Source organism: Trichosurus vulpecula, chromosome 6 (assembly GCF_011100635.1).
Source record: "Trichosurus vulpecula isolate mTriVul1 chromosome 6, mTriVul1.pri, whole genome shotgun sequence".
Lineage (NCBI taxonomy): Eukaryota > Metazoa > Chordata > Mammalia > Diprotodontia > Phalangeridae > Trichosurus > Trichosurus vulpecula.
The window spans coordinates 281,424,156-281,440,837 of NC_050578.1; the positions used below are offsets into that span (position 1 = coordinate 281,424,156).

The window sequence follows — 16,682 nt, forward strand, 5'->3', positions numbered from 1 at the left end:
AAAGTTTGCTCCATGTCCGTGTCCTGGGCCTCGACTCTGTACTGTCCATCTTGCTTTCCCTTGGAAGACACTTGTGTGCAGGTGCTCTCCTCCTCCCACCCTATTGGACTGTAAGCCCCTAGAGGGCAGAAGCTGGGCTGAAGCCCTCCTTTACCCGCAGAGCCCAGCCCAGTGCCCTGCCTACAGTAGCCAGGAAATACAGGTGGGATCGGGAATCAGGTGGGGCATCCTGAGCTTTGTGCAGCCCAACTGTGGACCATGACTGTCCCTGCAGCTGCTGCTGCCTGCTAGGGCCCGGGGAAACTGCCTTCCAGGCACTTCGAGGGAGCTGTCCAGCGTCTGCCTCACCTGCCATCTCCCCTTCCCCCTCTGCCTCTCTTCTGCCCCCTCCTTTCACTCCTTGACCTTTTTTCCTTCCTCCCTTCTCTTCTTCCTCCTTCCATTCTCCCTTCCCTCCTTCCCTCCCTCTGTCCCCTCCTTCCTTCATTCCCTCCCTTTCTTTTCTCCTTCTTCCTCTCTCTCTCCTGCCCTTCCCTTTCCTTCATCCCCCACACCTCTCCTCCCCCTCTCATCCCTTCTTCCCTCTCTCCTGGGCCTGCTTCTCTGCTGCCCAGACACTAAGGAGGACTTTTCCTCCCGATGCCCCTCCAGCTAGGCCATGGTGTGGGCATGGAAGCTGGCGAGGCAGCTTGTGCAGCGGCTGGTTGGGGCCACAGGGCCCTCTACCTCTACGTCTCAGACAGATTTGCGTCTTCTCCTCCTTTCTCTCCTTAACCACCTAAGCAGTGATTCACCGACACATGGCCTGCCTGGTGTTGGGCTGTGCCTCAGGAGCCTGGCATTGTACTACTCATGCTTTTTAGCATCCTCCAGACTCCTCCAGTGCTGGGAGCTTCAGCCCACAGCCTGGCACTGGATCATCCCTGACACTGCCTTTGTCCTGGTTTCATGAGCACACCATGTTTGCCAGCTAGCTGAGAGCTCCCAGGTGTCCTCCCTCCTCCCTCCCCCATAGCACCTAGTCCAAGGACACAGCAAGTGATGAGTAAGTGACCCTGGATGGAGCTGGGGTGTGTGTGTGTGTGTGTGTGTGTGTGTGTGTGTGTGACAGGAAACCCTGATTCCAAGGTGGGAGATTCCATGGATGGGACACAATAGGAGGCTCCATTGCAGGGTCTGATAGCCCGAACTGGGGCAGAGAGCTGGGGCAGGGAGGGGAAGGCAGAGGGGACAAGGAAGGGGAGAGGAGAAGCACTGCCTGGGCCATAGAATCTTCTGGTATAAAAGTATAAGCAGGAACTCACTAATGGTCAAGTAGCAGGGACTGTGCTGTTGTGTGTAGTGAGCTCCCCATCATGAGGAGTACTCGAGCAGAAGCTGGATAATCAGGGATCCTCTAGAGGACGTTTGTCCCCTGGATAAGGAGGCAGCCCCTTCTAGCCCTGAGATGCTGTGATTCTTAAGGCCCTTTCTGCTCAGGGGGAGTTTAATCCCATGGGAGGACAAGTGCTGAGTCGAGCTTGAGAAACATAGATTCTGTGCCTTGCTCCCGTCCTCTAAGAAACCCTGACCACAGCCAAGGAGCAGTGATGGGGCCAGGGACAAAGGCCACATGGGTCAGCAACTGTGGGGATGAGGACGATGTACGCAATCAAGCATGTCCCTGCACATCCTGTCATGGAGGCTCCTTCCTCCTAAGGAGGGGCCCGGGGACCCCAGACCCATGAGAACAGCACCTCACCCCATGAGCCCAGTGGGCCGACAGAGGCAGCGGCCATCTCCCCAGTCTGATTTCTCTGTATCTCCCCTTCTCACACAGAATAGTGACTACAGGCTTTGCAATGGATCTGACAGAGAGTCCTTGTCCCCCACAGCCAAAGTCACCAAGAAAGAGACCCTCAAGGTAAGGGAGACCTTGCATTTTGGGGGGTGGAGAGTGAGGGCTCCTGAGGGCTTTCCTGGGCACGTGAGGCTGCTCCCCATCCCTTCTTCTGATGTCAGCCCTAAGGGCAGGGGAGGGGAGGCTGGGGCTCTGAGAGGGACAGCTACAGTTTATGGCAGTAGTGAACCACCCTCAAGCACTTCTCCCACCTTCCCCTCCCTGGTGCCCCTCCTCCTTGCCTACCTGACTCCTTGCCTCTCTCTGCCTCTTCCTCCTCCTCTTCCTTTTTCTCTTCCTCCTCCTCCTCCTCCTCTTCCCTCCAAACCCTACCATGGCTAACCCTGAGCCTCCTCCCCCAATCAGGTCCAGAAGAGGAACTACCGCCAGGAGAAGAAGCGGGCCACGCAGCAGCTGTTCAGCGCCCTCAAGGACCCCAGCGTGGTCATCATGGCTGACTGGCTGAAGGTACAGGATTCCAGATATCAGCCAAAGGGTCTTAGGACCAGGAGCTGGAAGACCCTTCGAGGTCGTATCTAGACCAAGCCCCTCATTTTATAGAGAAGACAATCTGAGACGGTCACTGCTCTCAGAGAGCTTACACTCTATCAGGAGAGATGGGAATGTATGTGTGTGTGTGTGTGTGTGTATGTATGTACATGTGTGTGTGTATGTGTGCATAGGTGCATGTGTGTGTGAATACATATGTGCTCTAGAGACAAGCTGAATCTGAAGACACCTGGGCAGGGAGGCGCTGGCACCTGGGGGGAGTCAGAAAGGGCCTCTCTCAGGGGGCACGTGGGCCTTGTGCACCCATCGCTTGGGAGGAAGTGAGCAGTTCTAGGTGGCAGAAGTGAGGGAGGAGCAGGCTGGGTATCACCCAAAGACTAGAGATGGAGAGTCATGTGTGCAGAATGGCCAGGAACCAGGCTGGTGCCCCATCAGCAGCACCGATGAGACAGGAAAGCCCTAGGGAGAGCCCTGAGGCTGCCCCTCCCTGTTCTCCATCTCCAGCCCCAGGGACAACCAGGCCACTGTCACCTCTTTCCCCATGGTCACTGTAGCGGTCAGGTGGGGGCTAGTCCAAGACCAGGATGCCACCTGGGGCCCCAGCCCCAGAGGATGAGGCAGACAGAGTTCTTCCAATAGCCTGGGGCACTGGAACCTTCCAAGGATGGGCTCCCCAGGCCCAGCCCCATCCCACTGGGACCAGGAAATCCAGCCAGAAGCTGGGTGCCACTAGATTGTCACCTGAAACAGAATGGGGCACTCTCTACTCTGGGAAAGAAGAGAGAAGGGGGTGGGCATTTAGGAAGGGGCATTCCACATGACATGCAAAGTGCATTGGGAAAGAACCAGGCTAAACCCTGTAGTCGACCCAGGGCAAAGGCTGTTCCTGGCTGAGGGCAGCAGGGAAGGCTCCCTGGGGGAGGCATCATAGCTGGACTGTAACAGAGGAGGAAGGGGGGAAGAGGGAGGGCAGTTCTAGGCACAAAGAACATCGTAAGCCTCTGCTACATCTGGGGGATGGAGAAGAGACAGACCATTTGGCTGCAGCATGGGTATCTGGAGGCGGGTAATAGGCAGTAAAGAGAGGATGGCACCAGGCTGTGGAGGGCCCTGCAGGCAGGCAGGAGGGCAGAACTCTCCTAGGGAAGTGATAAGGAACCACCCAAGACATGAACGGACCTACGTATAAAAAAAAGCTCCTCCACACCCTCAGCCTGTGTTCATTAAGCACCCACTGTGTGCCAGGCCTAGAAAGATAAAGTGGGCCCTGCCCTCAAAGAGTTTCTGTGGTATTGCAGGGGACACAATATGGGCACAAGTAATTAAGTCCCAGGGCAGGGGAGGGTGTCAGGAAAGGTTCTCGTGGGACGACCCTTGAGAGAAGGGGGAGTGACATTCCAGCTCTGAGCCTCGGTCTCCTCATCTGCAAATGGGAGCTGCTGGGTGTGGCCCTTCCAGCGCCGTCCCCCCGACCCTCTTCCTTCTTCCTACGGCTCAGATCCGGGGCACCCTGAAGAGCTGGACCAAGCTCTGGTGCATCCTGAAGCCAGGTGTGCTTCTGGTTTACAAGACGCCCAAGGTGGGCCAGTGGGTGGGCACCATTCTGCTGCACTCCTGTGAGCTCATCGAGAGGCCCTCCAAGAAGGACGGCTTCTGCTTTAAGCTGTTCCACCCCCTGGACCAGTCCATCTGGGCCATGAAGGTAAGGTCCCGATGGAGCCTTGAGAGGGGCAAAGCCCTGAGGGTAGCTGAGGCCAAGCTGAGCTGCCTCCCACAGGGCAGGCAGGAAGGGGGAGACATAGCCAGACGCCTGGGCACTTACAAAGCCACTCTGCCCGAGACAACTAGCCAAAGGACCTAGTGTGCTCACCTGGTCTGGCCCCTGCCCTGGGCTAAGTGGGTCAGTTCTTAAGGTCTGGCCAGAGGGCAGTGGGGGAGGCCCCTGGAACTAGCCAAGAGACCATGTCTTCTCATGTTTTTTTCTGTGGGCCTCAGTCTCCCCATCTATACAATGGAGGAAACAACCCCGTCAGCCTCCAAGGAAAGAATGGCTTTGAAGGCAGGAAGCCTCTGGGCCCATGGGAGGAGAATGCCCCACCCACTGCACCCCCAGCTGCCCAGAGATGACTGCCGACATCCCCCCTATACTCTGAAGAGGCCCTGCAATGGCCCCAGAATGCTCTGGCAGACTTTTCCTGAGGGTGGGGGTGTCAGACACCCCCAGCCCTCAGCCTCACTGATACCTCCCTGCTGGCGGGAGGCTCGGGAGGTGTGGATGCCTCTGTGCCCTCTCCCTCCCACAAGGCCCAGGTTTCCGTCCGATCCTAAGAGGATGGGTTGGGGGGGCCATCCCAGGCCCCTCAGCTCCTTCACCGTCTGCTTGCATGTCTCTCCCATAGGGTCCAAAAGGAGAGAACGTCGGCTCCATCACCCAGCCCCTCCCCAGCAGCTACCTGATCTTCAGGGCGGCTTCTGAGTCTGATGGTGAGTCCTCTGCCCTGCCCACACCTCGCTTCCCTTCTGGTCTTGGACAAAATGCTGCTGTCACTCAGCACCCTGGGAACTGTGGAGCCAGAAGAGCACCAGCTTGCACCAGAGCAGGAATCCTCGGTGCCCCAGCCAGCTTTGGCCGGGAGACCCTCAGGCTTCCCCTCCTGGGACACCTAGCCCACCCAGCAGCCCATCCCTCTTGGTGACGGTGCCTCCCTGGCGCAAGCCTCACTCTGCTTCCCTACAGCCACGAGCATTTATTAAGCGCTGTTTGTAAGCCAGGCTGAACACCGTCGGCTCCTTCTACTCTGTCCCAGAGGAGACTCTTGACATGACCCAATTCAACCTCATCGTTTTGCAGAAAAGGAAACTGAGCCCCATATGGGGGTTGTGGCTTGCCGGGGCCACAAGGGTGGTTCAGATATCTGTCTCACTCTCTCCAGAACACCAACTCAATCAGTCGGTCAAAAAGCATCAGTTAAATGCCTTCTCAGTCCCAGGTCCTGTGCCCTGTGAATACAAATCAGAAACAGTCTCTGCACCCCAACCCCCCCACCCCAGGCTTGCATTCTGTGCGTGTCAGGCACCGCAGAGGGAGGGTCCGCGTTCCCTGGGCTGCCAGCTGGACCTTTCGGTCAGTCAGTCAAACATTTACTACACAGCTTCTCTGTACAAAGCAATGGGTTCCAGACTGGAGACCCAGAACCACCAGGTCATTTTCTAGGTAGGAGGGTGGGATGGCCCACCCAGGACCTGGATCTCCCAGGAGCCTTGTGGAAGAGACTGTGGTGGTCATAAGAGACATCGCCCTGCAGCTCAGATGTGCCCAGATGCCCCAAGACAGACGCATTGTCTCTTCATCTCCGGGGATGGAGCCCTCAGCCTGGACCCGCTCCCGGGCTGGGTCAGTAGCTCTCCGAGGGAAGCAGTGTGACCCGGAGAAGAGCTGGGGCCGAGGCCCCAACCGCCTTCTTGGGCTGACTTTGCCTTTATTCACAAGGGGATCTCAAAGCCTTTTCTTGGCTCCTCAGCTTCGTCCCCTGTAACATGAGGGAGATGGAGGAGATGCCTCCAAGATCCCCCAGGGCCCCCCTATTTCTAGAACCCTGTGGTTTGGGGCCCAAGACCCCCAACCTCCCCAAACCCCTGTTGGGGTCTCTCTTTGGCCCCAACCTGAAGCAAATAGCTTTGCTCTGCAGGGCCTCGTTTTCTGTCCTTGCCCTACAGCGCCCTCCTGTGGTGGTCTGAGGAAGAACGCAACCATAAGGGAAATAGGAACCTTCTTCAGGGGAAGAGCGGTGTGACGCTCTAATGGAGCAGTCCATCCATGCACTGTGACTTCTTTAGCCAATGACCTCCAGCTCTGCTCTACCACAAAATGGCGGCTACCATACTCTGGTGTCTCTGGACCCTTTCTCTTTGACGTTGACCTCCTCGGGATATGTACCTAGCAGGGGCATCTCCGGGTCATGGAGATCATTTGATTTTTTTTTTAATTCCAAATTGCTTTCTTCAGCAGTCAGACCGATCACAGCTCCACCAACAATGACTTAGCGTCCCTGTCTGTCCACAGTGACTCCCTCCAACACTGACCCTTCCCATTTCGGTCATCTTTGCTGATGCACAAGGTGTGGTGAGGCCTCACGGTTGTGTCCATTTGGAGTGTTCTCATCATTCGTCTTCCACATAGTTGTGAATATGGTGAAATTCTTTTTTTGAGGCCTGCTTGTTCATGTCCATTGGGGAGTAACTGCCATTCTCAAATATTCAGCCAATTGCCCATGTATCTTGGATATCAGGCCCTTCTCAGGGATATTTGACACAAAGGTTTAAGAAAACATTTTATTAACCTTCCAGCAGGGTAGAAACATGAGGCCCCCCTGTTATTTCTCCCTGCACAGGCCGCTGCTGGCTGGACGCCCTGGAGTTGGCTCTGCGCTGCTCCAGCCTCTTCCGGCTCAGTGCCTCCAAACAGGGGAAGGATGGAGAGCTGACCTGCCAGCTGGACTCCTCCCAGATGCCTCTGGATGGGCTGCTGCATGCTGGGACCATCTCAGACCAGGATCTCTTTCAGTAAGCCATGGCCCAGGCAGGGCCGTGGAGGGCCAGGGCTGGGCTGGACTTGAGACTCATCAGAGAGGCCATCACTATACCTATCCTCTCTCTCCCTTCTCTACCTGCCTCTGCCTTACACAAGTTTTGCCCCTCTGAATGGTGTGTGAGTCAAATCCTCTAGTGTAAATGCACAGGGGAAGGAGGCAACATCATCCCCTTGTGGGTCTATATTGTGGGTTCTGATGTCCACAGAGTGGGTCTGTGCCCTACAAGACTTCTCTGGGTGACTCAGCAGTGGCCACTCATCTTGCCCAAGAATGCCCAGCCTTCCCCTCTTGTGCTAATCACTATACTCCCCAACTCTGGGCACATGGGTCACCCTCCACTGAGAATCCTGCTTTGGAGGATGCAAGAAACTCAGTCATGGGCTTCAGAAAGCCCAGCCTGGCAGTGGAGGTTAGAGGTGGCAGTAGAGCTCCAGAGCTCCCTGGGTTCAAAGCCCACCTCTGACCTTTACTTGCTGTGTGGCCAAAACCAAATTGCTTCCCCTCTCTGAACTTCGGTTCCCTATGTGACATGGAAATGGTGCCCCACAGAGTCATGATGAGACTGTGGTGAGATGAGGCCGCTCTGAAGCCTAGTCCAAGCCTCCCACATGGGAGAAGGCAAGGACAGGGTGCTGAGTGTGGGGGCTGAATGCTGGAGCTCTTCCACACTCAGCCCCTACCTCCTGCCTGGTCTCAGAATCATACCGGAGGGGAGAGGGATCACTGAGCCCTTCACTGGGTTAATGACTCAGGGCATCGGGTTTGGGGAACATCCCAAGGTTCACAGAGCTGGAGGGTTCAACGTGGCTCAGCTCCTCCCATCCTTACTGAGTGGGAGCCAAGCCCTGAAGGATGATGCCAGTGTGGACAGAGGTACAGAGGGGCGCAGAGCAGGACCAAAGATCATATCACCATAGATTTAGGGCTGCAAGGGTCATGAGAAGCCATCGACCTCCTCATTTTACATGGGAACAAACTGAGGCTGACTTTGTTTGCTGAGCTAGTATCAGAGGCAGGATCTGAACTCGGGTCTTCTAGACCCAGCACACTCTGCATGGCACCACTAGAATGGCTAGGCGGGGGAGGAGAGGGGTGCTGGGGAGGAACCTCGTCTCCCTCTCTCTGGTGCATTTCTCCTCCCTCTGTCCCTCCAAAGGCTGAACTCAGCCCCCATGCTCAGGTTGGGTCTGGGAATGGCTATTTAAACAGTGAAGCCTGGCCACCTCCTCCTCTGCTTTGCTCTCCCAAGTAAAGAGGAGAAGAAAGACTTTCTGACCAGTGTTATGCCACTGGCTCCGGCTCTGGTCAGGGGTGCAGGTGAGGTCATTCCATAACGCCACCATGCTGTCACTTCTTGGTTTGGGGCATCGTGGCCTGGCCCTCAAATGATGGAAGGAGCTGCCCAGGTGGCCCCAGGTATCGGCAGCATGACCAAGGCCTCTGACGCAGGGACCTGGGCCCCTGTATGTTTCAGGCTGAACGAGGCCTCCCTGGAAAACCACCAGCTGGAGAATGACGCCTTCTCAGACAGGTCAGAGAAAGATACTATCGAGGAGTCGGAGAACGACACCCGGGAAAACAGTCGGAAGACCAATGACAGTGAGAGTGACCAGTCTGAAACCCCCGGGGAGCTCAGTCAGGAGAAAAAAGGGACGACGTACATCGAGCAGATCTATGAAGAATTTGGAGAGGTAGGAGCCGGGACCCCGGGCCTGGACCGTGGCTGGCGGGAAGAGAGCATTTGAGAGGGTGCGGCAGGCAGGACTGTGCCCCCCATTGTATAAATGAGCAAAGCGAGGTCGATGGAGGCCAAGGGACTTGTCCCTGCTCCCACACTCCTGAGTATCAGGAGAGAGGCTCAGCCCAAGATGTCCCTGCCCACGACAGGTCCAGCCTCTGTTCTGTGCATTCCCAACCTCCAGCCTCCCTTTGCAGCCTTCTTACAGCCTTATTCCTCCCCTTCCCCACCTATGCAGTCCAGCCAAACTAGCCTCCCTCCTGCTCCTCCAGCTCCATGCCTGGAACCCTCTCCATCTTCACCTCCCCACACGGGAATCCCTGGCTCCCTCTAGGACAAGCATCGTCTTCTGTGGGAGGTCCTTCCTGACCCTCCTCCATGTCCTTTTTTCAATGTCATACGTACTTAGAGATGTGCGTGGCCAACCCCAAAACAAGCGGCTCCCGGGGAAGGGAAGGGTCCAGGGACTCTGTTTGTTCTAGTGTCCCCAGCACCTTGCCACAACAAAAGCACAATACTTGCTGGTTGGTTGTTTGATTGGTGGCCTCTGATGAAATGCAATCAGGAGTAGAAAGCATTCACCAACCTTGAGGCACTATGTAAGCGTTGGCTGCCTCGACGCTGCCCTTCCTTTATGGCATGATTTGGGGTGGGCTCTCCCCATGAGCCAATCAGGGAAGGACGGTGTTATCCCTCCTTGCCAGAGGAAGGTCACACCCAAGGCCATGAGTTGGATAGTGGCAGAGCCAGCCTACACCCCCATGCTCCAACCACTGCACCACACTGCCTCCTCTGCCTTCTAAGAGCTCACAGTAGTCCTCTGGTGATTAAATAACTCCTAACCCCAGGTTCAAAGTGTGTGGTAGAGGTCTTGAGGTAAGGAGGGTCTACAGTGTCAGGCTAGACTGGTTCAAGTCAACACAACAAGCCTACTAAGTGCCTACCATGAAGGCCTTACTATGTGACAGACACTGGGCTTCTTCTCCCTGGACTTTACAACATCAGCCGCTCTCTTTTCATGGCCAAGGCTCTCCACTCGCGTTCTGAAACCCCAGAAAGACCAATGGCCCTTTGGTGTGGTCAGTAAGCTTTTGATCTTGGAAATGCATTAGATCGAAGGTTCTGGATGCTCCTGCCTAGCACCAATAATGACACCTGGCATCTGTAGAACCCTGGAAGGCTTGCAAAGCACTTCAGTGTTACCCGCTTTGAGCTTTACCACAACCCCGGGAGGTAGGAGCTATTATTACCCCATTTTACAGATTGGGAAACAGAGGCACACAACGGTGATGTGACTTGCCCAGGGGTCACACAGCTAGTAGGTGTCTGAGGCAGAATACAAACTCAGGTCTTCCTGACCCAAGGCCCAGGCCTTTATACGTTGCACCAGCACAGCCTCCACCGTGGACAGAGGCATGGAGCTCCTCTCCCCCTAGTCACTTATTCCAGCCCCTCCCTGAAGGCTGTCCTGCAAAATGAGGAGGGCATCTCCAGCGCCCTCTTTGGCAAAATCCCCCATTAAGACAGCATCCTCTTCCGAGCCTCAGCCCTCTGGCTGAGCTTTTCTTCTGTCCTCAGACAGGAGAATCCTCGCAGACCGAGACTGTCTCTGAGGAAAACAAGAGCCTCATCTGGGTCCTGCTGAAACAGCTGCGGCCAGGAATGGACCTCTCCCGAGTGGTGCTTCCCACCTTCATCCTGGAGCCACGGTCCTTCCTCAACAAGCTCTCCGACTACTACTACCACGCAGATCTGCTGTCTCAGTAAGTGCCTGACTGTGTACGACTGCACACACATGTATTACACACCGTCTCTGGGCTGGGTGCAGTGCCAGACGTGGAGCATGCATCAGCGTGGCACGGTCCTTGGCCTCAAGGAGCTGGTGTCCACGTTCCAAGTGGTAGCTGAGCTGAGCCTTGAAGGAAGGCAGGGTTCTGGGGGCTGAGGCATGGAGGGAGTGTGTGCCAGGCAGGTGCGGGGTATGGGGAGCCTTGTGAAGGCACCAGCATGGAGGATGGCCTGCTGCCTTTGGGAAAACACAAGTAAGCTAGTATATTGGACAAAGAACTCAGGAAGGGCACTAACATTTGTTGGACCAGGCTGAGAGTAATGAAACAAGGGTTTAAAGGTAGGTAAGAGCCTGGCTGGATGGAGAGAGGATCCCAGGGGAGCCAACTGGGCTTTATCCCAGATGTAGCCCAGAAGATGATGGGAGGTTTTTGAGCAGGGGAGGGATGTGACCTGTGATCTGTACCTTGGGACCCAGTGGAGCTAGAAGGGCCCCAAGCCTAGGAAGCTGGGACATCTGTGTGCTTCTGGCCCCAGGCATCCTTGCCTGAAGACAAGGAAAGCTCCTTTCCAACATGTTTGGAGGTCACACCATCTTCAGAGAGGCCGGAAGCCTTTGGTCCCAAGAAAGAGCCCTAGATTCGCAGGAGAACCTAGGTTTGAATCTCAGCTCTGCCGTCTACTCTCTCTGTGACCTTGGGCAAGTGCCTTCCTTGGTCTGGGGAATAATAAAATTAAGGGGTTGGGCTAAGTAATCTCTGGGGTCCCTCAAAGCTCTAATTCCTGGCATTCATGAGCTTAGGATGGAATTGTGAGGTAGGGAGGAGAGTTGCCCCCTTTCTCCAGCCTTTTCTTGCCCAAGGGGTCATCTAGTGGGCTTGGTAGTTTGCTGTTCTGATCTTTCAAGCATGGAAGCTCTTGGGTGTCAGGTTCTGGAACTTGTAGATCTAGAGTGTGACTTTGTGGGGCACACATGCTCTGGAGTATGGTGTGCTAACCCAAGCTTTGGAGGCTGAGGCTTGGTCTTAAACCAAGGGTTGGAATAAAATGTTCTTTGTTGGGGGCATGAAGAAGGAGGATTGTTTTGGGTATCCAGTGACCAGAACCTACAGAGTCAGGGTGAAGGCAAACAGGGGAATGGGAAATGGCTCTCATCCAGCTTCTGAGTAGAGGTCCTGGGGCACCAATGAGGTGTCATGTATCAGACAGCAGTGACATCTGCAGGCACATGGAGAGAAGAGCAAAGAATGGGGAGTGAGGAGGCCACCGTCTGAGGAAGATTTCCTTGCTCCTGCTCTCTCTTCTCTGGCTACTGTGGGTGTGGTTGCCTCTGGAGCCACTGGGGACTCAGAACATTGAGATGCCTGGGCATTCTAGAGGGAGCTGGGCTGGCAATTTTCACAGATCCATGGTTCAGAGCAGCAAACACATGAAGGACACACCTTTGGGTGAGCATCCAAACATCTGAGTATGATAAAGAACCGATCGCAATCAGAAAGTAACTAAGGAAGGGGGTGCAGGAGTCTCCCACCACTTCCCACAGTTTTCAAGATGGAGAGAGGTTGTGGAACAGGTATCCCCTGCTCCAATCTCTTAGGACCTGGCCAGCACACAGCAAACATGGGGGCAGAAAGTTGTTTTTAGTCAAGTCAACAAGCATGTATTGAGCACCTCCTGTATACTGAGCACTGAGCTAAGTGCGGGGGATACAAAGAAAGGCAGAAGACAGCCCTGCCCTCAAGAAGGTCCCATTTCAATGGGAGACTCTATGCAAACAAGTACATACAACCAAACTACAGATTTGATAAAGCGGAGACAATCCCAGAGGGAAGGCCCAGCATCAAGGGGGATCAGGAAAGGCTCCTTTGAGAAGGTGGGATTTGTTCTGGGACTTGAAGGAAGCCAGGGAAGCCCAGAGGTGAAGATGAGGAGGGAGAGAGCTTGGGGGACAAGCAGTGAAAACTCCCAGAGAAGAGATATGGAGCAGCAGTGCGGAGGAGCAGTGGCTCACCAGACTGCAGAGTATGAGGAGGAGATTAAGGCTTCAGTGAGCTTTAAAGGTAGGAAGGGCTGGGGAGGAAGGGCTTTAAGACCCAGAGGACTTCGTGGAAAGAAATGAGAGAAATTGGATTAGCTTTGAAGGTTCAAGGCAAACTAATTAGCCAACAAACTAATTAGTCACCTCTGGTATGTAGAACGCTGTGCTTGGTGGTGGTGGTGGTCTGTCATTTCAGTCATGTCTGACTCTTCTTGACCCCATGTGAGGTTTTCTTGGTGGAGATACTGGAATGGTTTGCCATTTCCTTCTCCAGCTCATCTTACAAATGAGGAAACTGAGGCAAAGAGGGCTAAGTGACTTGCCCAGGGTCACACAGCTAGGAAGTGTCTGAGGCTGGATTTTAATTCAGGAAGATGAGTCTGACTCCATCCCAGCATTCTATCCTCTGTGGCCCCTCAGATGCCCTGTGCTTGGCACTATGGGAGATCAAAGATTGAGGATATATATAGGAGCACCATGACCCAGTACTATAGTATCCATTCATCAGAAGGTTACAAACACCAAGCTGTATGTGGTGTGAGGAGGAAGGTCTCCTCCACTTGTCTTTAATTATCTCTGTTAATGGATCTTCCCCATTAGAATAAAACCTGTCTGAGGGTAAGACCCACTCCAATTTGTCCTTGTTCCAGGAGCATCGAGCCTAGTGCCTTGCTTGTTGGAATATTTGTTGGGTTGGACTGGACAGAACAGGCAAAAAGACACCATCGTGCTGCAAGGGGAATCATGCTGAACTTACTTGGGTTAAAAGTCCAGTTCTACCCCTTCCTTTCTGTGCAACCTCAAGAAGGTTCCTTAGGCTCTCTGGGCCTGTTTGCTCACTTGGTAAATGAGAAGGTGGACCAGATTACTTCTGAGATTCCTTCTAGCTCATTGTCAAAGGTCCTTTCTGTTGAATAGACCTTAGATTTGAGCTTTAAATGATGAGGAGGGCAGGCATGGAGGCAGGAGAATTGGGAGGGGGGGCAGATGGAGCAGAGACAGGTGTGATCAGCTTGGCTGTCCTATAGTGGAGTGGCCAGAGAGGAAACACAGAATATAAAGTTGGAAAAGCAGTGCCAGGTTTCAGAGAGCCTTGGGGACTCCGATTTTAATGACCTGCCAAAGCAAAGCCAATGGATTAACTAGGACTTATGACTCTCTTCTGCTCTAAGTCCAATGGGTATTTGAAGAGAACAGAGAATTCCAGCAGTGGAAGAACCCATCACCATAACCTAGTCCATCCACTGGGGCCTGAACTCTTCTCTGTGGCAGAGGGACTCTTGACTCAGGCCCCAGTTGGACTCAGGGGACTCCAGGGTCTCCTCCAGCTCTGAGGTTGTAGGATGTGTAACCCCCTAAGGCCTCTGTCCTCTACCCTCTGCTTGTAGACCTTCAATGACAGGCAGCTCATTAGCCTCCCAAGGTCATTGCTGGATAGCTCTGACAAAAGCCGTCTTCACATGGACCCGGAGTCAACTTCCCAATTATCCCCATTTTCGAAGAAAGGAAAAGGCGACAATCTGCAAACTATAGGCTAGAGAGAGTTTTGTTGATTGCTAACAAAATTACAGTGTCCTTAAAATAACTGGAAAAATAAATGTTGATCACAAAAAGGTAGCATGGTTTCCTCAAAACCAGGGTGTGCCAGACCAGCCTTATCGGATTAGATTGATTGACAAGAGCTACTGGGCTGGCGGATCAAGGGAAGAGCGTCGACATGGCTCACCAAGATTTCAGCAAAGGCTTCATTAAAGTTGCTCATGCAGTACTTGTGGGAAAGATGGAGAGATGTAAGCTCAATGAGAGAGTACAATTACGTAGATTAGGACCTTGTGAATGGCTGTACCCGAGGGCAGTCATTAGCTGTTTGATGTCTGTGTAGAAGGTTAGGTTGTTGTCCCCCTCTCCAAGAGGACCAAACTCACACCACTATGCTAGAGTCAAATGACTGTGTCTGACTGGGGCTGATCGGACCAATGTGAGCTCAGAATGTTCTACCACAGGTCAGGCACAAATAATCCATGTGTAGAAGGAGGTCTCCAATGGGGGACCCCAGGGATCTGTGCTGGACCACCCATCTTAGAGCTGGATCTAATCGCCTCAACCTCACCTCTCACTAGTGGCCATCCAGCCTTTGAAGGTTTTCAAAGAGAGTGAACCAACTACCTCCTAAAGCAGCCCATTTCACTTTGAGATCTCTCTCCTTGCTTCTTTCTAGAGAGTATACATTTATCTCTTTGGTAGCTTCCCCTCATTGCTCCCACATGGAGCCAAACAAGACCTCTAATGGCCCTTCCCCAGGACAGCCCTTCTTACCATGGAACACCACTCTCATGTCCCACCCTAAATTTTCTCTCTCCACCCTAAATAGTCTCACTTCCTTCAGTGAATCAACATCCCACTGATAGACAGCTCTCATGGGTGGAAACTTCCTCCTGATATCCAGCCTAACTCTACCTCTCTGACCCTGCCTACTCACCCAGTTACTCCTGCTTCTACCCTCTACACCAAGCAGAATGATCCTTCTTTCGAAGACCAGCCCTGGACCAGCCAGCCCTTTGGAAGGATCATAGGAAAATCTGTATTGCCACATGAACAGATCAGAGGACCAAAGATTTAGGTACAGAAAGGGCCTGAGAGGCCATCATGTCCAATGCCCTCACTTTATGGAGAAGGAAAGTGAGGCACTTTGAGCTGATATGCCCAGGGTCACCTAGCTAGCAAGTATCTAATGTGGGATTTGAATCCAGAATGTCCTCAATCCAAATCTAATATTCTATCCACAGTACCAAAAGCATTAGCCTCAGTCTGCAGAAACAATCCCGCAACTCTCCAAGTGCTGCCCAAACCAGATTAAAGTTTAATAATTAAAGAAAAATCCAGAGTGGATAATGGTGACACCATAGATAATGGTGACCTGGAGTTTTCTGAGTCTGCTGCTGGCAGGGGTCTTTCTATATGGGTCAGTGGCCCCCATCCCATTCTACTTGAGTTTGCCAACCTTGCCTCAGCCCATCTGCCTGGCAAAGGTCCCCTGCCCCATCTCAAGCAGTGACTGTGCCAATGGACTGTGTGGCGCGGCCACAGCCCTATCCAGTGTTCCCACAATTCTGGCTGCATGGGATGGCTGGGAAATGGAACAACATGTGGCACCCCTATATTCTTTAAGTGAGTTTCTTTTTCCCCTGCCTCTTTTGCCAGAGCTGTCTTGGAAGAAGATCCCTTAAGTCGTATGAAGAAAGTTGTAAGATGGTATCTGTCTGGCTTCTACAAGAAACCAAAGGTAAGAAAGAAGAGCCACAGGATGATTAGGGTCAGTGATTAGGGCAATCTGATTACAGCCAAGACCTCAGTATAGCTGAAACCTTGCTCCCCCACTTACCACCCACCCCACTTCCAAACTAGACCACTAGTGTCACAAGAGGATCCACCATACTTCATCCCACGTGCCACAGAGTCAGGCCGTCTCCCTTGGAGTGTATCAGGCTAGGTCAGCAGTGACTTATACTTTCCTCATTTTCCTGGTATGGTGCCTCATTAGCAGAAAGCCTTAAACCACTCCAAGGGCCCTGGGGATCAGAGAGGAGAGCACCTTGTACTCTATGGGACCCCACTGTGGGACACTCTGAACTGGACCTTGACACCTTCCACCCCTTAGCCAGCTGGTGCAAAGATCAGGAGACTGACAAGAGCCAACATTCTATAGCCCCAAACAATTAACAAATCTTGTGGGTCATTTACCTTGTTCCCCTCCAGAGAAGGGAGAGGATTCAAGGGCCACAGCCCCCAACCCTTCCAGCTTTAAATCCTATGATCCTAGCATCCTTTGCCTTCAACCAAAAGAAATGAGTTGATCAATAGGCAGTTAGGAGAGCTTCTGGTTCAGGAGCTTTCCAGCAAATACCTGAAGCTGGCAGTGGGGGCTCATTGGCTGGGGCAGCCTTCCAAGACAGCTCGGTGCACCCTAGGTTCAAGCATGCTCTGGGGGAAGACTCTATCTGCAGCTTCAAACCCAGCTTCCTCTTCCTCCTCCAGGGAATTAAGAAGCCTTACAATCCCATCCTTGGAGAGACCTTCCGCTGCTGCTGGTACCACCCACAGACCAACAGCCATACCTTCTATATTGCTGAGCAGGCA

The 16,682-nt window shown here is 53.5% G+C and overlaps 1 protein-coding gene across 1 annotated transcript in view; it reads left to right on the forward strand.

Annotated features, from left to right (window-relative positions):
* OSBPL5 (oxysterol binding protein like 5) overlaps window positions 1-16,682 on the forward strand; it is a 112,838-nt gene that overhangs the window by 76,623 nt on the left and 19,533 nt on the right. The window contains exons 4-12 of the mRNA XM_036763453.1: window positions 1,820-1,903; window positions 2,246-2,347; window positions 3,888-4,091; window positions 4,789-4,873; window positions 6,781-6,952; window positions 8,456-8,672; window positions 10,298-10,482; window positions 15,747-15,828; window positions 16,581-16,679. Coding sequence (XP_036619348.1) covers window positions 1,820-1,903; window positions 2,246-2,347; window positions 3,888-4,091; window positions 4,789-4,873; window positions 6,781-6,952; window positions 8,456-8,672; window positions 10,298-10,482; window positions 15,747-15,828; window positions 16,581-16,679 — 1,230 coding nt within the window. The remainder of the gene's footprint in view (window positions 1-1,819; window positions 1,904-2,245; window positions 2,348-3,887; window positions 4,092-4,788; window positions 4,874-6,780; window positions 6,953-8,455; window positions 8,673-10,297; window positions 10,483-15,746; window positions 15,829-16,580; window positions 16,680-16,682) is intronic.